The 17,081-nt window shown below is 35.7% G+C and overlaps 1 protein-coding gene across 12 annotated transcripts in view; it reads left to right on the top strand.

The window, feature by feature from the left end:
• Nucleotides 1-17,081, top strand: part of TANC2 (tetratricopeptide repeat, ankyrin repeat and coiled-coil containing 2) — a 362,156-nt gene that overhangs the window by 114,816 nt on the left and 230,259 nt on the right. For 7 of the 12 annotated variants that reach the window (XM_067717046.1, XM_067717048.1, XM_067717051.1 and 4 more), the window contains one exon: nt 3,369-3,551. In XM_067717046.1, coding sequence (XP_067573147.1) covers nt 3,369-3,551 — 183 coding nt within the window. The remainder of the gene's footprint in view (nt 1-3,368; nt 3,552-17,081) is intronic. The other 5 variants (XM_067717052.1, XM_067717054.1, XM_067717056.1 and 2 more) reach the window with 1 other exon arrangement.

Raw genomic sequence — 17,081 nt, forward strand, 5'->3', positions numbered from 1 at the left:
AGAGAGGGAGGGAGGGAGGGAGAGAGAGAGAGAGTGAGAGAGGGTGTGTGCGTGTGTGTTTGTAAAATCACATTTTCTTCATCCATCCATCCATTGACAGACACTGAAATTGTTTCTATATTGTGGCTACTTTGAATAATGCTGCAGTGAACATGGGAGTGCAAGTATCTCTTTGAAATAGTAATTTTACTTTCTTTTGATATATACTCAGAAGTAGGTTTGCTGGTTCATATGGTAGTTCTAGTTTTAATTTTTTTAGGAATCTCCATACTGTTTTTTGTAATGGTTGTACCAATTCACATTCCCACCAACAGTGTACAGGGGTTCCTTTTTCTCTGCATCATTGCCAATACTTATTATCTTTTGACTTTTTGGTAATAGCTGTCCTAACAGGTGTGAGGTAGTATCTCATTGTGATTTTGACTTTTGTGATTGATGATTGTTGATGTTGAGTACATTCTCATGTGCCTGTTGGCCATTCGTATGTCTTCTTTGGAAAATATTTATTCAGGTCCTTTGCCCATTTTAAAAAAAAAATTTATTTATTTATAATTATTTTTTTGGCTGTGTTGGGTCTTCGTTGCTGTGCGTGGGCTTTCTCTAGTTGTGGTGAGTGGGGGCTACTCTTTGTAGTGGGGCGTGGGCTTTTCCTTGCAGTGGCTTCTCTTGTTGAGGAGCACGGGCTCTAGGCACGCAGGCTTCAGTAGTTCTGGCTCACGGGCTCTAGAGTGCAGGCTCAGTAGTTGTGGTGCATGGGCTTTGCTGCTCCGCGGCATGTGGGATCTTCCTGGACCAGGACTCGAACCCATGTCCCCTGCGTTGGCAGGCAGATTCTTAACCACTGCACCACCAGGGAAATCCTGCCCATTTTTTAATTAGGTTTTTTTGTTTGTTTGTTTTATTTTACTATTGAGTATGAGCTCTTTACATATTTTTAGTATTAACCCCTTATCAGATACATGGTTTGCAAACATTTTCTCCCATTCTGTAGGTTACCTTTTCATTTTGTTGATGGTTTCCTTTGCTGTGCAGAAACTTTTTAGTTTGATATAGTCTCACTTACTTTACTTTTGTTTTTGTTGCTTGTGCTTTTGATGTCAAATCCAAAAAAATCATTTTCAAGATGAATTTCATGGACTTCTTCCCCTGTGTTTTCTTCTAAGAGCTTTATGGTTTCAGGTCTTAGGTTTAAGTTTTAACCCATTTTCAGTTGATTTTTGTGTATGGTAAGGATCCAGTTTCATTCTTTTGCATGTGGATATTCAGTTTTTCCAATGCTAGTTATTGAAGAGACTATCCTTTCCCCATTGTATATTCTTGGTGCCTTTGTCAAAGATTAGTTGACCGTATATGCATGGGTTTATTTCTAGGTTCTCTATTCTGTTCCATTGATCTATGTGTCTGTTTTTGTGCTAGTACCAAATTGTCTTCCTACTGTTTTGTAATATAACTTGAAATTAGGAAGTGTGTTATGCCACCAGTTTTGTTCTTCTTGCTCAAGATTACTTGATTACGTTAGCTATTCAGAGTCTGTTGTGGATCCATGCAAATTTTAGAGTTGCTTTTTCTATTTCTGTGAAAAAATGCCATTGGAATTTTGATAGGGATTACATTGGATCTGTAGATTACTTTGGGTAGTATGGACATTTTAACAATATTAATTCTTACAGTCCATGAATACAGGATATCTTTCCATATATTTGTGTCTTCAGTTTCTTCATCAGTGTCTTGTAGTTCTCAATGTACAGATCTTTCACCTCCTTGGTTAAATTCATTCCTAAGTATTTTAATCTTTTTGGTGTTAAGCATACTAGTTTAAATTCTGTGTCTTATTGTTCCATAGTCTGTATTCCCTCTAAGACTTTATTTTGCATGATCTTTCTGATTTGCTTTTTTCATGTTCTCTTTTTGTTATTGTTAGTTAAGGACCAGATATTGTATATGAAAAATTGTGGAAGTATTTTGAGATCTGTGATGATGTTATCTTCTTCTAAGAAGATTTATGTTTGTTTTTGGCAGGGACTAGCAATCCAAGATTGCCTTAATTAAATTTTGTGGTAGACATTTGGAGCTGAGCTTCAGTCCTGTAAAGGCCAGTCTAGTTTTTTTGTTGTTGTTTTTTTTAAAATAAATTAATTAATTTATTTTTGGCTGTGTTGGGACTTTCTTGCCGCATGTGGGCTTTCTCTAGTTGCAGAGAGCAGGGGCTACTCTTTGTTGTGGTGTGCAGGCTTCTCATTGCGGTGGCTTCTCTTGTTGAGGAGCATAGGCTCTAGGGTGTGTGGGCTTCAGTAGTTGTGGCATGCAGGCTCCGTAGTTGTGGCATGTGGGCTCTAGAGCACAGACTCAGTAGTTGTGGCACATGGGCTTAGTTGCTCCGTGGCATCTGGGATCTTCGCGGACCAGGGCTCGAACCCGTGTTCCCTGCATTGACAGGCAGATTCTTAACCACTCGCCACCAGGGAAGTCCCTAGTTTTGGTTTATACACACTCCTAGAATGTAGCCCTTTGGGGTTCCAAACAAAAGTGTTGGAGTTACACCAGCTCCCCCTTCGCAACTTGGTTCTCCAGCCATTCCAGTACTTGTCTTCCCAGCTCTGTAAAACTGTCAATGGCTTCTTAGCCTTTCAGATGCCACAAAGTAAAAAGTGGCCCCAAATACCAGGTCTCAGTCTTCTTGTAATTCTTCATCATGCTATTAACTCTCCAGTGCCTTCAGGAAGATTTTTAAAATGTATATAGTTGTAGTTTTCTTAGGGAAAGGTTGGTCTGAAGTATATAATCTGCCATTGCCGGAAGTAGAAGTCAACAGTACGTAAGTGGAAGTAAACAGCATATCATTTACTCTTTTTTTAAATGTTTGAGCAGATTCAAAAATCACCATATAATGTTAGTCTTACCCATTTATATTTTCAGGTACATTCTTGGAGAAAGAGAATAAGAAATAGGGTTACAGTGATCCTACTAGGAATTGCACAGATTGGATTGTCAAGCAGGGGAATATCTTCTTCCATGTTTGTCTTCTCAGGGACAACTGAAGACCATTGCTGTAATCGTAACACTTGTTGCATTGTACTGTAATTACTTTTTATATGACTACGTTGTTCATGAGACAGTGAGCCCCTTACGAGGAGGAATCCTGTCTTATTCATGTTCAGTTTCCTAGTGCTGGACCTGAAGTTAAGTACCCAGTTACGTAGAAATGAATCTGTGTGTTGGGAATTCCTTATTTTCTTTTCACAGTGAAAAATCAATATCAGTGTACACTGTGCTGAGTCATCCAAAAAGATAAATTTTAATAGAGAAGAATTTTAGTAGAAGAATATTTTCTCACCAGCTCTTTTCTCCCATTCTCTTCTATGTAACAGGTGGCATCTCCACAGAAAGCGACTGTGCTTTTGAGCCAGACTACGCCGTCCCACCACTTCCAGTGAGTGAAGGTATGCAGCACATTCGGATTATGGAGGGCATGTCTCGCTCTCTTCCATCCTCCCCCTTACTCACACATCAGTCTATCAGTGTTCGGCTCCAACCTGTGAAGAAGTTAACTGGTAAGGACTTTACCTAAATTTAGTATATTTAACAGGAAACCTAACAGTGTGGCACTCTAGGTCATATCAGATATGTTTATGTGCAGCTATAGGTTTTTCCTCTTTGGCCTTACTAATGTCACAGACTCTTGGAAAGTGGAGCTCCTACCGATTTTAGTTTAGGGAATTAGAATAGTGCTCCATTTGACAGATTGTTGTATTTATTTCCTAAATGATCCATCTGTTGTAGACATATTTTTCTAGGCTTTCAGGAAATTTTCAGCTTTGCCAGAATATACTGTTGTTCTGATTGCATTTATCAGCTTGTTCGTGTCAGATTACCAAATGGAGATATTGTAATTCTAGAATAAGAAACGCTTCATAGTTTAGCAAAGGTACGTCAGTTTGAAATCCTGATGTGCATATTTCATACCTGTTTTTAAAAGCTGATCTAGATAGTTACCTCTCCATGGTACAGTCCAACTTGTTAGGATATTTACCATAATTGATAAGTTGTGGATTAACTTTAATATGATCTCACAGTATGTATTGTGCAGTCAGGTCTAGTTGTTAGGTGTGAAACTGTGTCTTGATTAAATGAACTTTTATCCCTTAAAGCTTTTTCAGGGAAGAAATGTTAATATATTAAATGATACTTATGTGCGAAAATATGTACACCTGGATCACTTTGTCAGGTTTCTTTTAACATTATTGGTTTATATCAACATCAGGAAGTTGACTGGTGTTGAATGGATTATGAGTGTATGGAGGCAAGAAATGAAGTCATTCCCAAAGCCTATATTGACTTCCTCCTATGCGTCTGGCATTGAGTTAGACAGTAGTGTTATCGAAAGACAATTCAAAAGAAAATAAGATGATAGAGGGGGAAATGAGATTTTTCACTCTTCCATCTATTTTGAATGGAACTTTTACAATGTTTATAATTTTCATTAAAATAATAGTATTTCTTTATTCTGTAGTTCCACAGAGCATAACTTACACTTCTTTACAACCTGCACAAAGCATAAGTTATGCCTCTTATATTTTTTATTGTTTTTTTAGGCATCTTCAAATGACTGAGTCAAAGTCTACTTTGATTCTTGGGTCATTAGGTAAAAGTCAGTAAAGTAGCTTAATAACATTTTACTAAAATACTTATTCCTTCTGTCATCTAAAAACAGGGTAAGTTTTATGTGATTGGGCTTGAATAAAAATTTCAATGCTTTGAAATCCCTGCTTTTTTTTTTACAGTTTAAGGTATTATTGATTACTGAAAATACAAATAATCAAATCTGATGGCTGTCAAGTGATGTGCTTCTTTTTACTACACATATTGGAAGAAATAGTAAGAAAAATTCAGTTTCCTTATAGAAGTTAGCTGAATTGCCTGAGGTTTTAGAGATAGCACTTTCCTACCCCATTAGCCTATCTCAGTTTGAACTTTAACTTAAATAGACAACCTTTAGATGACCTAAAAGATAAATACATATACTAACAAAGTCAACAACATGCCTGATATCACAGAGATAGTACAGGGAAGCAGTAATAGGAAGTACACTTGGTTAATTACAGGTATGAACTATTCAGTTTTAATTTTACAGTGCTCGAAGTATAAGCATCCTCTCAAATAATTTTATTTACTGAAGAGGTTGTCAGAGGCCTAAGAATTTGAAGTTTGAGAATGCATTTTTAAATATCTGAATGAAAGAAATCTCTCTCCTGAAAGAGGATGCCATGAAAATTTTTCTGTGGCCAATTTTCTGCCAAGTGAATTAGATGATAAGAATTTTCTGGTTTAACCTGGAATTAAATTACTTTGAAATTTAAATTAAAAATATTATTTAGGGGCTTCCCTGGTGGCACAGTTGTTGAGAGTCCGCCTGCCGATGCAGGGGACACGGGTTCGTGCCCCGGTCCGGGAAGATCCCACATGCCGCGGAGCGGCTAGGCCTGTGAGCCATGGCCGCTGAGCCTGCACGTCCGGAGCCTGTGCTCCACAACAGGAGAGGCCACAACAGTGAGAGGCCCGCGTACCTCAAGAAAAAGAAAAAAAATTATTTAGTAGATTATTCATCAGTTATCTTTCCTTTCCTAATTATATTTTGTTATAAATAAGTAAAAAGAACTTTGTATGGGAAAAGATTAACTGACCATAAGGAAATGTCCTTCAGAGAATGGTTCTTAACAAAATACATTAATATGGCCATTAGGGCTACAGTAACTAATTTATGCATTTCCATTCATTTAAACTTCCAACTACCTTATCTTTCTTGTATTCGTATTACAACCAAACCGAATAAGTAGGGCCAGAATAGTTATTTTCTTCTGTTTTCTTTCTGACTTTCTAATATTTAGTCCCCTGTCTCTGCTATGGTCAGGGTAGTTTGCTCATTATTCTTCTGTGCTTTTCACTTAATCACTAAACAAATATTTGTTTAGGACCTACTATATGCCAGGCACTGCTCTAGATACAGTAAATAGAGTTGAATCTCCTGCCTTCAAGGTATTTATATTCCATTTGGGAGGGAGACTGATAATAAACATATAACCAATAAATAAATAATTTTAGATAGTAACTAGTACTGTGAAGGTGATAAAGTAGGAAAAGGGATAGAGAAAGACTGGGGTAGAGGTAGGTTCTTTCTATGAAGTGATCAGGGAGAGTCAGAGAAGGAGGTATTTGAACTGAGGTCTGAATAACAAAAAGAAGCCAACCATGGGAAGATCTGGGATCAGAGCCTTCCAGGCAGAGGGAACAGCGAGAACAAAAGTCCTAAAGCAGAAAGCAGCGTTGGCATGTTCAAGGATTAGAAAGAAGGCAGGTGTGTTGTCAGCAAAATAAGTCAGAGGGGAGGGGAGTATGAAATAATTGAAGAGGTAGGCAGAAGCCAGAGTTTTTAGAATCATGGTAAGGAATCTACTCTGTAGGATTCTAAGCAGAGCTGGAATGGGAATAATATGATCTGATTTAGCTTTTAATCAGATCTTGGTGACAAATGTGCTCAGAGTAGAGAGTATGGGGGTCTGGAGTATCCCATTAACCTTGGGTGTGTTTTCCTGATCTTTAATAGATCTTTAACTTCTAACAAGTTAGTAGAGGTTGAAAAGACAATTAATCTTTTTTTTTGTTTCATCTCGTAAAACATAATGGAGCAACTTTTCCTATTGCTATATAACCTTTGTACTCTCAACGTATTTGTTTTATACACAGAGGTGTGTATGAGGATCCATTTCCAAATACTTTGACTTCTCTTTAGTCTCGAGGGAGTGAGAATGGGGAAAGGTTTGCTCAAGAATAAAGACATGTAATTTGAAGCTGGAAAACTAATTTTATATATATATAAATATGTATATTTAGAATATACATAGCTCTATCCTGTACAAAAACAAGTTACCGTAAAAGTGATCAAGAGAAAAACAGGCTCTGTGGTCATACTGCTTGAGTTTGTATCCCAGCTCTGAGAAAGTCACTTTACTACCTGCTTCTGTTTCTTCATCTGCAAAATGGGGTTAACAATACCTCCTACCTCATGGATAGTCAGGTCTATAACCCATCGATGCTTATCACATTGCTTAATACTTGATTAAAACTGTGTTTGGCAAATAATAAATGCTCAGAACGTGTTCGCTGTTATTGTTAACAAAATTGTTAAATTTGGTGAGAAGTTTTTAAAAATTTCTTTTAGCATTAGACACCAATTTGGAACTTGAAAACTTTGCACATTTTAAAAATTATACTTTTTAATGAGTAATAGTAATAATGATAATTCTCATTTGAGTGCCTGTTGTGTTGACATACACATGTCAACTCACGTATTCTTCACATGTATATCAATTTTACACATGAATAAATTAAATCTTAGAGAGGTAAAATGTCTTGCTCAAAATGATACAACTAGGAAACGGTCAGAGCCAAGATTAATACCTAGGCCTTTAAACCCTAAATGTGTCTCATTTTACCAATGAAAAAATTGAGGTTTAGAGAACTTAACCAACTCACCCAAGGCATCAGGTATATCGCTTAAGACTTTTTTGTTAAAAAAAGTAACATAGCCAAATGGTTTAAGCCAATATAGGGAAACTAGAAGACCTAGAGGTTAGTCAGGCCTCAAGGTTCACTTGCTCAGTGGATGTTGCTCTGCACTGGGGGAGGCGTGGAAGAGAGTATGCAGAGACACACCGTTGGCCCCAGTAACTGTGGTCATGGGATTGCCCCGTTCTCTGGATTCTTACTCAGTGACCTTTTCCAGATGCTTTTGTTCATAATATCATAAAGCCCCTCAGCATACTTCTTAAAATATAGATAATTGCGAGTGCCAGTAGTTCACTCATCCAACACTTGATGAATTTACACTGTCTGCCTACTATGTACACTGTAGGTTTAGTAAAAGCTAAATTTTGAGTATTCATACTGTTAGTAGGGCTGTAAATTGGTACACCCTTTTTTTATTAAAGTTTTTAAAATTTATTTATTTATTTATGGCTGCGTTGGGTTGCTGTGCACGGGCTTTCTCCAGTTGTGCCAAGCAGGGGCTACGCTTTGTTGCAGTGCGTGGGCTTCTCATTGTGGTGGCTTCTCTTGTTGTGGAGCACGGGCTCTAGGCATGTGGGCTTCAGTAGTTGTGACGTGCGGGCTTCAGTAGTTGTGGCTTGCAGGCTCTAGAGCGCAGGCTCAGTAGTTGTGGCCATGGGCTTAGTTGCTCCACGGCATGTGGGATCTTTCCGGACCAGGGATCGAACCCGTGTCCCCTGCATTGGCAGGTGGATTCTTAACCACTGCGCTACCAGGGAAGTTCCAGTATACCCTTTTTGTAGAACAGTTTGAAATATGCATCAAAATTGTAATGCACATAATCTTTGACACAATAGTTTTATTGCTAAGATTGTATTTTATAAATAAATTTGAACAAATTTGAAATGTATATGTGTGTATGTGTATGTATATATAATATTGTTTATGTAGTAAAAATGAAAATCTAAATATCAATAATAGTAATCCACTTGTGTTTTAAAATGATATGCAAACATACACACATCACAGGTGTGTTCATTTGATGGTGGAGTGGAGATACGATAGCTCTAACTCAAAAGCAGGAGGAGAATGACATGAATTTCATTGTATATCCTTCTATCATGTTTGTATTTTTATGTGTAAAACCCAATGTATCTCGTGAGGCAATATAACGAGATGGAACCTGAGTGCCCTTTTCTAATTGTGTCAACTTGTGCAAAGTTGCTTCGTCTCTGTACTTCAGTTTTCTTGTTTCTAAAATAAGGATAGTAATAGTATTTACCTCATAGGACTATAAGAGAATTGGATGAGTTGGTTTGTGTAAAAGCTCATAAAACAGCATCTGGCGTAGAATAAGTAGTCCAATAAATGTTAGCAATGGTCATTATTATAGTTTTAAAATAGATTTGGGTGACTGTGTGTCAGCTGTCAAATATGAATTCTGAGCCTTTGGAAGATGACCTTCAAGTACTTTATTTAATAGCCTTAAGTAAGTCCCTCTCCTGTTCTGAGGAGTAACCTTAAAATACTGATATCAAAAGGATTAGTATCTGGGAATACTAATTAGTGTTAGCCTCTGGGAAAAGATTTTTTGGCCTGATTTTTAAAGTATTTGCTACCAATAGATTGTAATGACCAAGTGGCAATCCAATTTAGATGGTAAATAAGTTACAATAACCAGTCTGATCATGCTACAGCCTAGTTATTTTAGATGCTAGCTAAGGCCAAAATATTATTTTAAAATACATTATTAATAAAATGGAATCATTGACTTCTTTCTGAGACATCCTGGGAAAATTGCTTACAGCTATTTTGACATTAAAAAGAACCTATACATAGTTAGTCTACATAGTCTGATATATTATAGTGTACTTATGATATGTTCTTCACATAAGAATAATTATCTTGCAATTGTTAGAAACACTGGAATTCAAGGTGTACTTTAGTAAATTTTATTAGAAAAAATACAGGGTTGCTATGAAGATTAAATAAGATTTCTTAAACATACAACCTAGCATGTAATAAACATTGATAAATGTTACTTTTTAAAATTTAATTAATTTTTTATACAGCAGTTTCTTATTATTTATGATAAATGTTAGTTTTCATTTTATATCTTGGATAAAGTGGAAATATAGTCTTGAGAAAATTATTGAAAAGCCAGTTTGGAAATATAAAGAGCCTAGAGATCATGTTAGTCTTCACAGTTTGATTTATCTTAGTGTACATGCTACTGTAGGATAGGAGTAAATACAGCTAGGGATTTATAACCAGGGAGGAAGATGGCAAGGGTGGCAGTGGATAGAAAATTACTAAGTGGAGACATCAAGGGTAGGGGAAGGGTTTGCTGAAGGCAAACCAGGGAATTAGATAAAGTGTGTGGGGTTCTTGCTGAACTGACTTTGCAGGATTCTTGATACAACTGGTCTAAGCTGGGTGTAAGATAGGCTACAAGGATGTACTGTACAACATGGGGAATAGAGCCAATATTTTGTAATAACTGTAAGTGGAGTGTAACTTTTAAAAATTGTGTAGCTAGGTAGGTAGGTAGGTAGGTAGGTAGGTAGATAGATAGACAGATAGATAGGGGGCTCAGAGCAGCCTAACTAAATTTTAGTTAAGGAGAGAGTCTTTGTCATTATGTATATTTTGAACACCTAAATGGCAACATACATTATCAAATAAAGAGTTCTTTATTTGATGTTTGCATGTGCTGAATTTGCAACATAATTAAATCTGCTCTTTTTAGATTTTTATAGGAACTAAAGAGTTTGTATAGAGCAAATAATTTTCTCTTCTACTATTTTTTTTATATTTAAATGGAAGTCACTCATACAGAGTAAAAGCATTATTTGTACCATTGTGGTATTTATAGTGGGATTATTTAAGGCAACTGTAGTGTTGCTGTGTATATTCCACTGAAATGCAGTACTTCTGTCTTCCTACCTCTATTCAACCACTGCTGGGTAAAGGTTGAAAAAAAATGCCAAAATGTCCCTTAACGGAGAAAGGGCCAAAATCCTCTGGTGAGGATCAACAGTGCCCAGGAACCTCTGGAGTCGAATACTCACATTTTAGGGTCTGAGTTGACTTAGCCAAGTATATGCAAGATTGTAAGAAACCATGACAGTATTTTTCAACAGAACTCTTATCGGTACCTACCTATGAGAAGTTGTTCTTTATAAACTTGTGCTCAGTTTCCCATTTCCTTGTATCTCTCTAAATGGTCATTACCTCCTACAATGTATTCTTTTTTATTTGTAGACTAATATTTTCTAGAAGAAAATAGTGTCTTTCTAGGAAAACTATAGCATATAGTACAAATGAGGGTAATTCCCAACACGATGTTTTTATAATTTTCCTGTGAAACTGTTATTTTTAGTCTTCATCTGTGTTTTAAAAAAAAAAAGTTCCTGAGAGGTGTTCTTTTCTTTGATGTAGAATTTAACTGGTAAGCAAATGAGCTGATCCCCTACTTTCTTTTTCTATCTTAGTAGTTGTTTGGTTAGGATCTCAGTTGTAGAAAACTGAGTTGCCTTGGCTAGTCTAAACAGAAAGACATTTAGTGAAGTGTTATGATAGCTTTCAGAATCTCCAGGAAGACCTGACTGCAGCCAGAAACTCCACCACCCTACAATCCTAAAGGAACAACACAACTACCTCTATCACAGTTGCCCTGGAGGAACCAGATGTACCCTCACCTTAGTGTTTATCATATGCTAATTGATTTCTTTTTTTCCAGTGTGCATATATATATGGTATATGTATGTTCAAGTGCTTTTATTAGAAAACAAGAAATACCGAAAGTAAATTTACTATTAATTTAACTCAAGGAGATAGAAGAAGAATAAGTAAACATAAAAGAAGTAATCAAAAAATTAAAAGCAAAAATGAGTAAAACTAAAAAACAAAATAAAAATTCTTGATCAGTGAAGCCACAAACAAGTTCACTGAAAAGATTAAGGGAGTGGAACAATCTTTGACAGGTATGATTTTTCCACCAAAGAGGAAAAGAGGAGAGAGAAAAGATAACATATGCGATACATAGAACAAGGAATGAAATAGCTGCTGATAATAATGTTCTTTGTTGTAACAGAATATAGTATACAGGCTTATAGCAGAACAACCTAAAAACTAGATAAATGGAAGAAAACAAACTGTAAAATTGACTCAAGTAAACTTAAAAATATGACTAGCCCAGTAACCATAGAAATCAAAGAACCCTAAGACTCAGCAGGTCCAGATGATTTTACAGTCAAGTTTTATTAAACTTTTAGGTGATAATAATAGTTATAGTAATAATAGATAATGTATATTGAGCTGTTTCTCTGTTCCAGACGGTATGAAATGCTTTACGTAGTGAGCAGATTTAATTTTCATGGCAATCTAAGTGGATAGTCAGTGGCTTCTATGTGAAAAATTTCAGTGATGGCAAGCTTTCTACTTTGTACTTAGCCTATTTTGTTGAATAGTTTTAACCATCAATTTTCTCTTTACACATATGCAAATGTCCTCTATTGTTCCCACCTGCTAGTTCTAGTTCTTTTTATTTATGACATAAATGAACCTCCTCTTTCACATGGCAGTCCTTTATATCCTGGGAAGCCATTTTCATATCTGCTTTCTCTAGCTTAAGAGACTTCATTAAGACCTGTCCAGTATCAAGATGGTCCTAGGTCTATGTTATTTCCTTTATCTTCTAGTCTAGTAACTATATCAAAATGAACACGAGATTATTTCGGAATTACTTTTCTTTGTGACCCTTTATTGACTCTTAGTGAGCATTTTACCTTTTATGAAGGTTTTTTATAAACTATTTAAAATGCATATTTTCCCACTTTCTAGTCCTGTAGCCCTCCTAATTTCTTACGTGGGTTTACAGAGAATGCTATTAGTAGTTTCATGTTCCTGTCTTCATGTTCTATTAGAACTCAAGTGTAAATTGTGTGGGCCTGGATTTCAAGTATATGTTTTTAAACTCATAACTTGGACTTCAGTGACTTCTTAACAATGTTTATTCTACGCTTTTTAGTTTAAATGTAATTAATGGAAAAGACTAAAGCAAAAAAAGGGAGTAATTGTTCTATGTCTCTTGCTTGGAGGCAGGTTGTTGTTAACCTTGGCAAACTTTGGAGGCAGTTATACTTGTTATGCAAGGTTCAAGCCCTTACTCTGCCACTTATTAGCTGTATGACCTTGGTCAAGCCACTTAAGTCCTCTGAGCATGTTTTCTAATCTGTATTATAATATTATTATTATCATTGTTCAAGGCTACTTAGTAAGATACAATCTGGTAACAATCACTAAGAGGAGGTCTAAACAGACCCTAAACATTAGGGTGATCAGCTGTATGTAACTGGTTGTGTGAACAGGAAAAGGGTGAAACCTGTTAATCCAAGGGAATCTTGGGACAGACAGCAGGCACAGTTCCAGGGGGGACAAGTGGTTAATATTAAGGAAAATGTTTAACAATGAGAACCCGTCATAAAGCAATGTTTTGTTGTCAGCAGATCTTTATGGAAGAATGATACTGATATATCTATAATGTGGCAGAGTTAAGGCTCAGAACTCTAGGCCCAAAAGAACCAATAGTGCCATACTGGTCAAGAGCCCAGCCTTTCCAGTTGGACAGAGAACCAGGTTAAAATTCTACACTCATTCATTTGTAAGCCCTCTTTTTCACCTGTCCACCTGTCTGGACAGGTGAATACTTTCTGAGCTTCTCTTTCCTCTATAATATGTATAGTAGGAAAAATAATACCTTAGGGCTGAGAGGAATACAGAAATGTTTGTATAGAGTTTCTCTATGTTCCTAGCATTTACTGTGTCAAACATTTAAGTATGATTTGACAGTTACTACCATGAAGCTCTGTTACATTCAATACTACACCCTGGATGTAATTCTCAATATTTGAAAGAGCCTAAAAGAAAACATACATTTACTTGTCATAAAATTATACAGGCTAGCTTATTTTGTTTTGGATGAAATTATATCACCTTTCTGTGATCAACTTATATTTATTCAAAACTCCATTTAATAGTTTATTATATCTCTGTTTAAATTAATAAATAAAATTTTTGACAGGTAAAACCTTTTAAAATTTAAGTCTATATGGGAGGAAATAATAAAAGGAATCCTAACAGGTGAAAAAGTTGGCAATTACTTGGTTGATAATCTCTGATAACCTTTTGAGCTAGTGTGTGATGTTTCTAAGAGTTGAATATCACTTTTAAAGATGGCAGTGAAGTTTATAGAAAAAAAATTCTTCATTGTCGATTCTTCCTTTGTGATTTCCCCAGAAAACTCACCATGATTTTCTGGCACAGTTCCTAGGAAGTCTATTTTTAAAGTTAACTGTCCCTGTTTTCCCTACTTATCTACCCACTTGCTATGGAATATGAGCAGTTCAAAAAGTGTCAGATACTGAATGTAGGTACTAAATAATGTTGGTCATCAGTAATACTCTTCAGTCACAAAGCATCATAAAAGGCAAATAAGTAAATATCCATGATTCAAAGGAAATCCTCTTAGTGACTCTCCAAACAGGAAGTAAATTATAGTATGGGATTATTTAAAGCTTAGCATAGAATATATATTCACATTATAACAGTGCTTATTATAATGCTAAACCATGTTTTTTTTTCTCATTATAGAAAATTATGTGCCCTAAATGATGTATTCAGCTTGTAAGAGTAATAAATACACGGCATGACAGAATACTCCCTCTTTGATGAACATTTTAAACACCAGAGGGCAGAGTGTTCCAAAGGACATTTTCTATTATCCCATTATTCATTCTTTCATGTCATTGGCTGCATTTTAAAAAAGTAAGAAATATGGCCATTTGAGAATCACCTATGTATCTGAGTGATCTGTTTTGTTTAGACAACATAATGAACAGTGTTCTGATACATGCTAGAGTTGGTTAATCCACATGTTCCCTCCTTTTCTAGTTAAAGTCTATATTTCTGGCTTCTGAAAGTGACTTTTTTTAAGTCATATGTACATCTGTATCATTTAGTGAGTTTCATAAATTGAAGATTTATTTAGTGAATTAAGTAAAGTGAGAGAAAGGTGATCAATATGTATGTCTTGTAGTTCAGTATGCCCTTTTATGTTCTACTTATCCATAAAAACATTCTGAAAGAGCCATCTGCCAGCTAATGATCTTTTTCAAATATTGGGATTGTAATGTACAGATAGCATCACACACATTTGAGGAAATTTTATTCAGGGCTTAGGTAATAAAGTCAACATATCAAGTAAAAACTCTATATAATAAAAATTATCCTCTGAAATCCCTTAAGAGGATAATTCATAGCATTCATTAAACAGAAATACTGCTTTTCAATATGTCCAACCCTGCCAGTTTTTTAAACTCATTTATTGACCACCAGATGAATAGTTGACTCATGTATAGAGGCTACATTATATGATTTTTAAGAATATATTTCTTTCTCTTCTCTGTTAGTCATCACTCTTCTCTTGGAAGTTGAAGTCCTGATCTGGAACAGTAGCCATTCCTGGGAAAGGAAGAAACCAAAATTAGAAATTTGGCCAAAGCTTGAATTGCTATAATAAGTAGGATGGATACTTTCTTACTTCTGTGCCAATAGAGATTTCATATATTCACCTCTTCATAAGTATTACCCTGCCTTTAAGCACTATAGAGTTTAACACTGATAATTACTCCTTAGAGAAAGCTTATAAAGGGAGAAGTTTGGAAAAAGAATAAAAAGAATATAAAACTCTGCATAAGGTTTAGAATGACTTACCTAAATTAATCATAAGGGAGTTAAAAATTAGTAGTCAGGGGAATAGCTTAGTCTCTTAAATCTGTTTCTCCCCTTACCTTAAGTGAAATCCAATTTTTAAAAAACAAAACAAACCTATGTACTTTGTCTTTTAAAGTATCTTAACCATATCCTCATCTCAGTCAGCTCCTACAGAGCATAAGCAACATTAAAATGAAAGCCAGTGGAAAAATGATTTGTTGTCCAAGTTTGCATTTTTTCCAGAATTATTCTGGAATCCATCTAATGTATGGATCAGCTCAACTTGATTTGGGGGAGAAGGGAACTTGCCCTCTTTTTCCTGAAGTATTGAGTTATTGGTATTCTTAAAGACACAAAGAGAATTTCCCTGAAAAATAACCATTGGGGCAAGAAAATATTTGACTTAAAAAAAAAAAAAACACTAGATAGATTAGACTATCAGGGAAACAGAACAGAGTTGTGCTGTCCATAGAATTTTCAAACCTAACGGAAATGCTCATTTTTAGGTTTGCCTTACAGTTTTCTAGTTAGGTGAGAGAAAAAGTAATTGAAGATCATTTGAAACAAGTTTCTTACTTTGCATGATCTTTAGTATTACCATTCTATAGAAATTGCTTATACTTCTGTATCTCCAAGTTGTCATTTTCTAAAGATGTTTGTAAGTCATGTTGGGGTAGTAAAATTACTTTTGCATGATTATCTTAAATACTTCTTTAACACTAGTCCACAGAATCTCTGTTTACTATAATTCTAAAATGAAGTGTTTCCTTGCAACAAATACGTGCAATATGTTGACACCAAATATTCAGTCAAACATAAAACTAGCTGAAAAAATATTTACTCTTTTAGGCTATTTTCCATGTCTACTGAGTTCTATTGAAATCCATTTTTCCTTTTCATCTTTGCTATTTTGCTTAGTTAGGTATTTTTAAATAAGATGACATAGATTTTTAGAATTTCAAGCCTTTGCATTACATTATTTTATTTTATTTCCACAGTAGCTTTAGGAAGAAAGTAGAAAATATGTTATTATCCATACTTTACTCATGAAGAATTTGAGGGTTGGAGTTAACCCAGGGTTAACCCATATGGAGTTAACCCATAACCCAGGGTTATGTCTAGTAAGCAACTGAGCCATTATCACACCTACAATCAAAAGTCTAGCCAAGTGCATGTCCTTCCTACTACATTGCAGTCCTTTTAATTCACGTTTTACTGAGGTTATCATCATTTAGGGAGAGTTATGCAACATAAATCTATGACTAACAAATATATAATTATACCAGAATTATTATTACAGTGGTAATGCTGCCCACGTAAGAGAACAATATAGGGCTTCCCTGATGGCGCAGTGGTTGAGAGTCCGCCTGTCGATGCAGGGGACACGGGTTCGTGCCCCGGTCCGGGAAGATCCCACATGCCGCAGAGCGGCTAGGCCTGTGAGCCATGGCTGCTGAGCCTGCGCGTCCGGAGCCTGTGCTCCTCAACGGGAGAGGCCACAATAGTGAGAGGCCTGCATACCAAAAAAAAAAAAAAGAACAATATAATAAAAAAATTACCTTTTTTGCTTTACTTTGTTTCTGAACATTTCATTAAATATGTGGTGATGGGAAAGAAACCCACAGTGATTGATATAGAACAATTCCGTATAGAATTGCCCTATCTAAATAGATGAATATTTCCAGGGACCCATGCTTCAGAAGCCTAGTGAAAGATTTTTTTCTCAAGTCAGTTCAGAACCATGTCTACAATACTGCAGAGAG

The sequence above is a fragment of the Pseudorca crassidens genome, chromosome 19, assembly GCF_039906515.1.
Source record: "Pseudorca crassidens isolate mPseCra1 chromosome 19, mPseCra1.hap1, whole genome shotgun sequence".
NCBI classification, from domain to species: Eukaryota; Metazoa; Chordata; class Mammalia; order Artiodactyla; family Delphinidae; genus Pseudorca; species Pseudorca crassidens.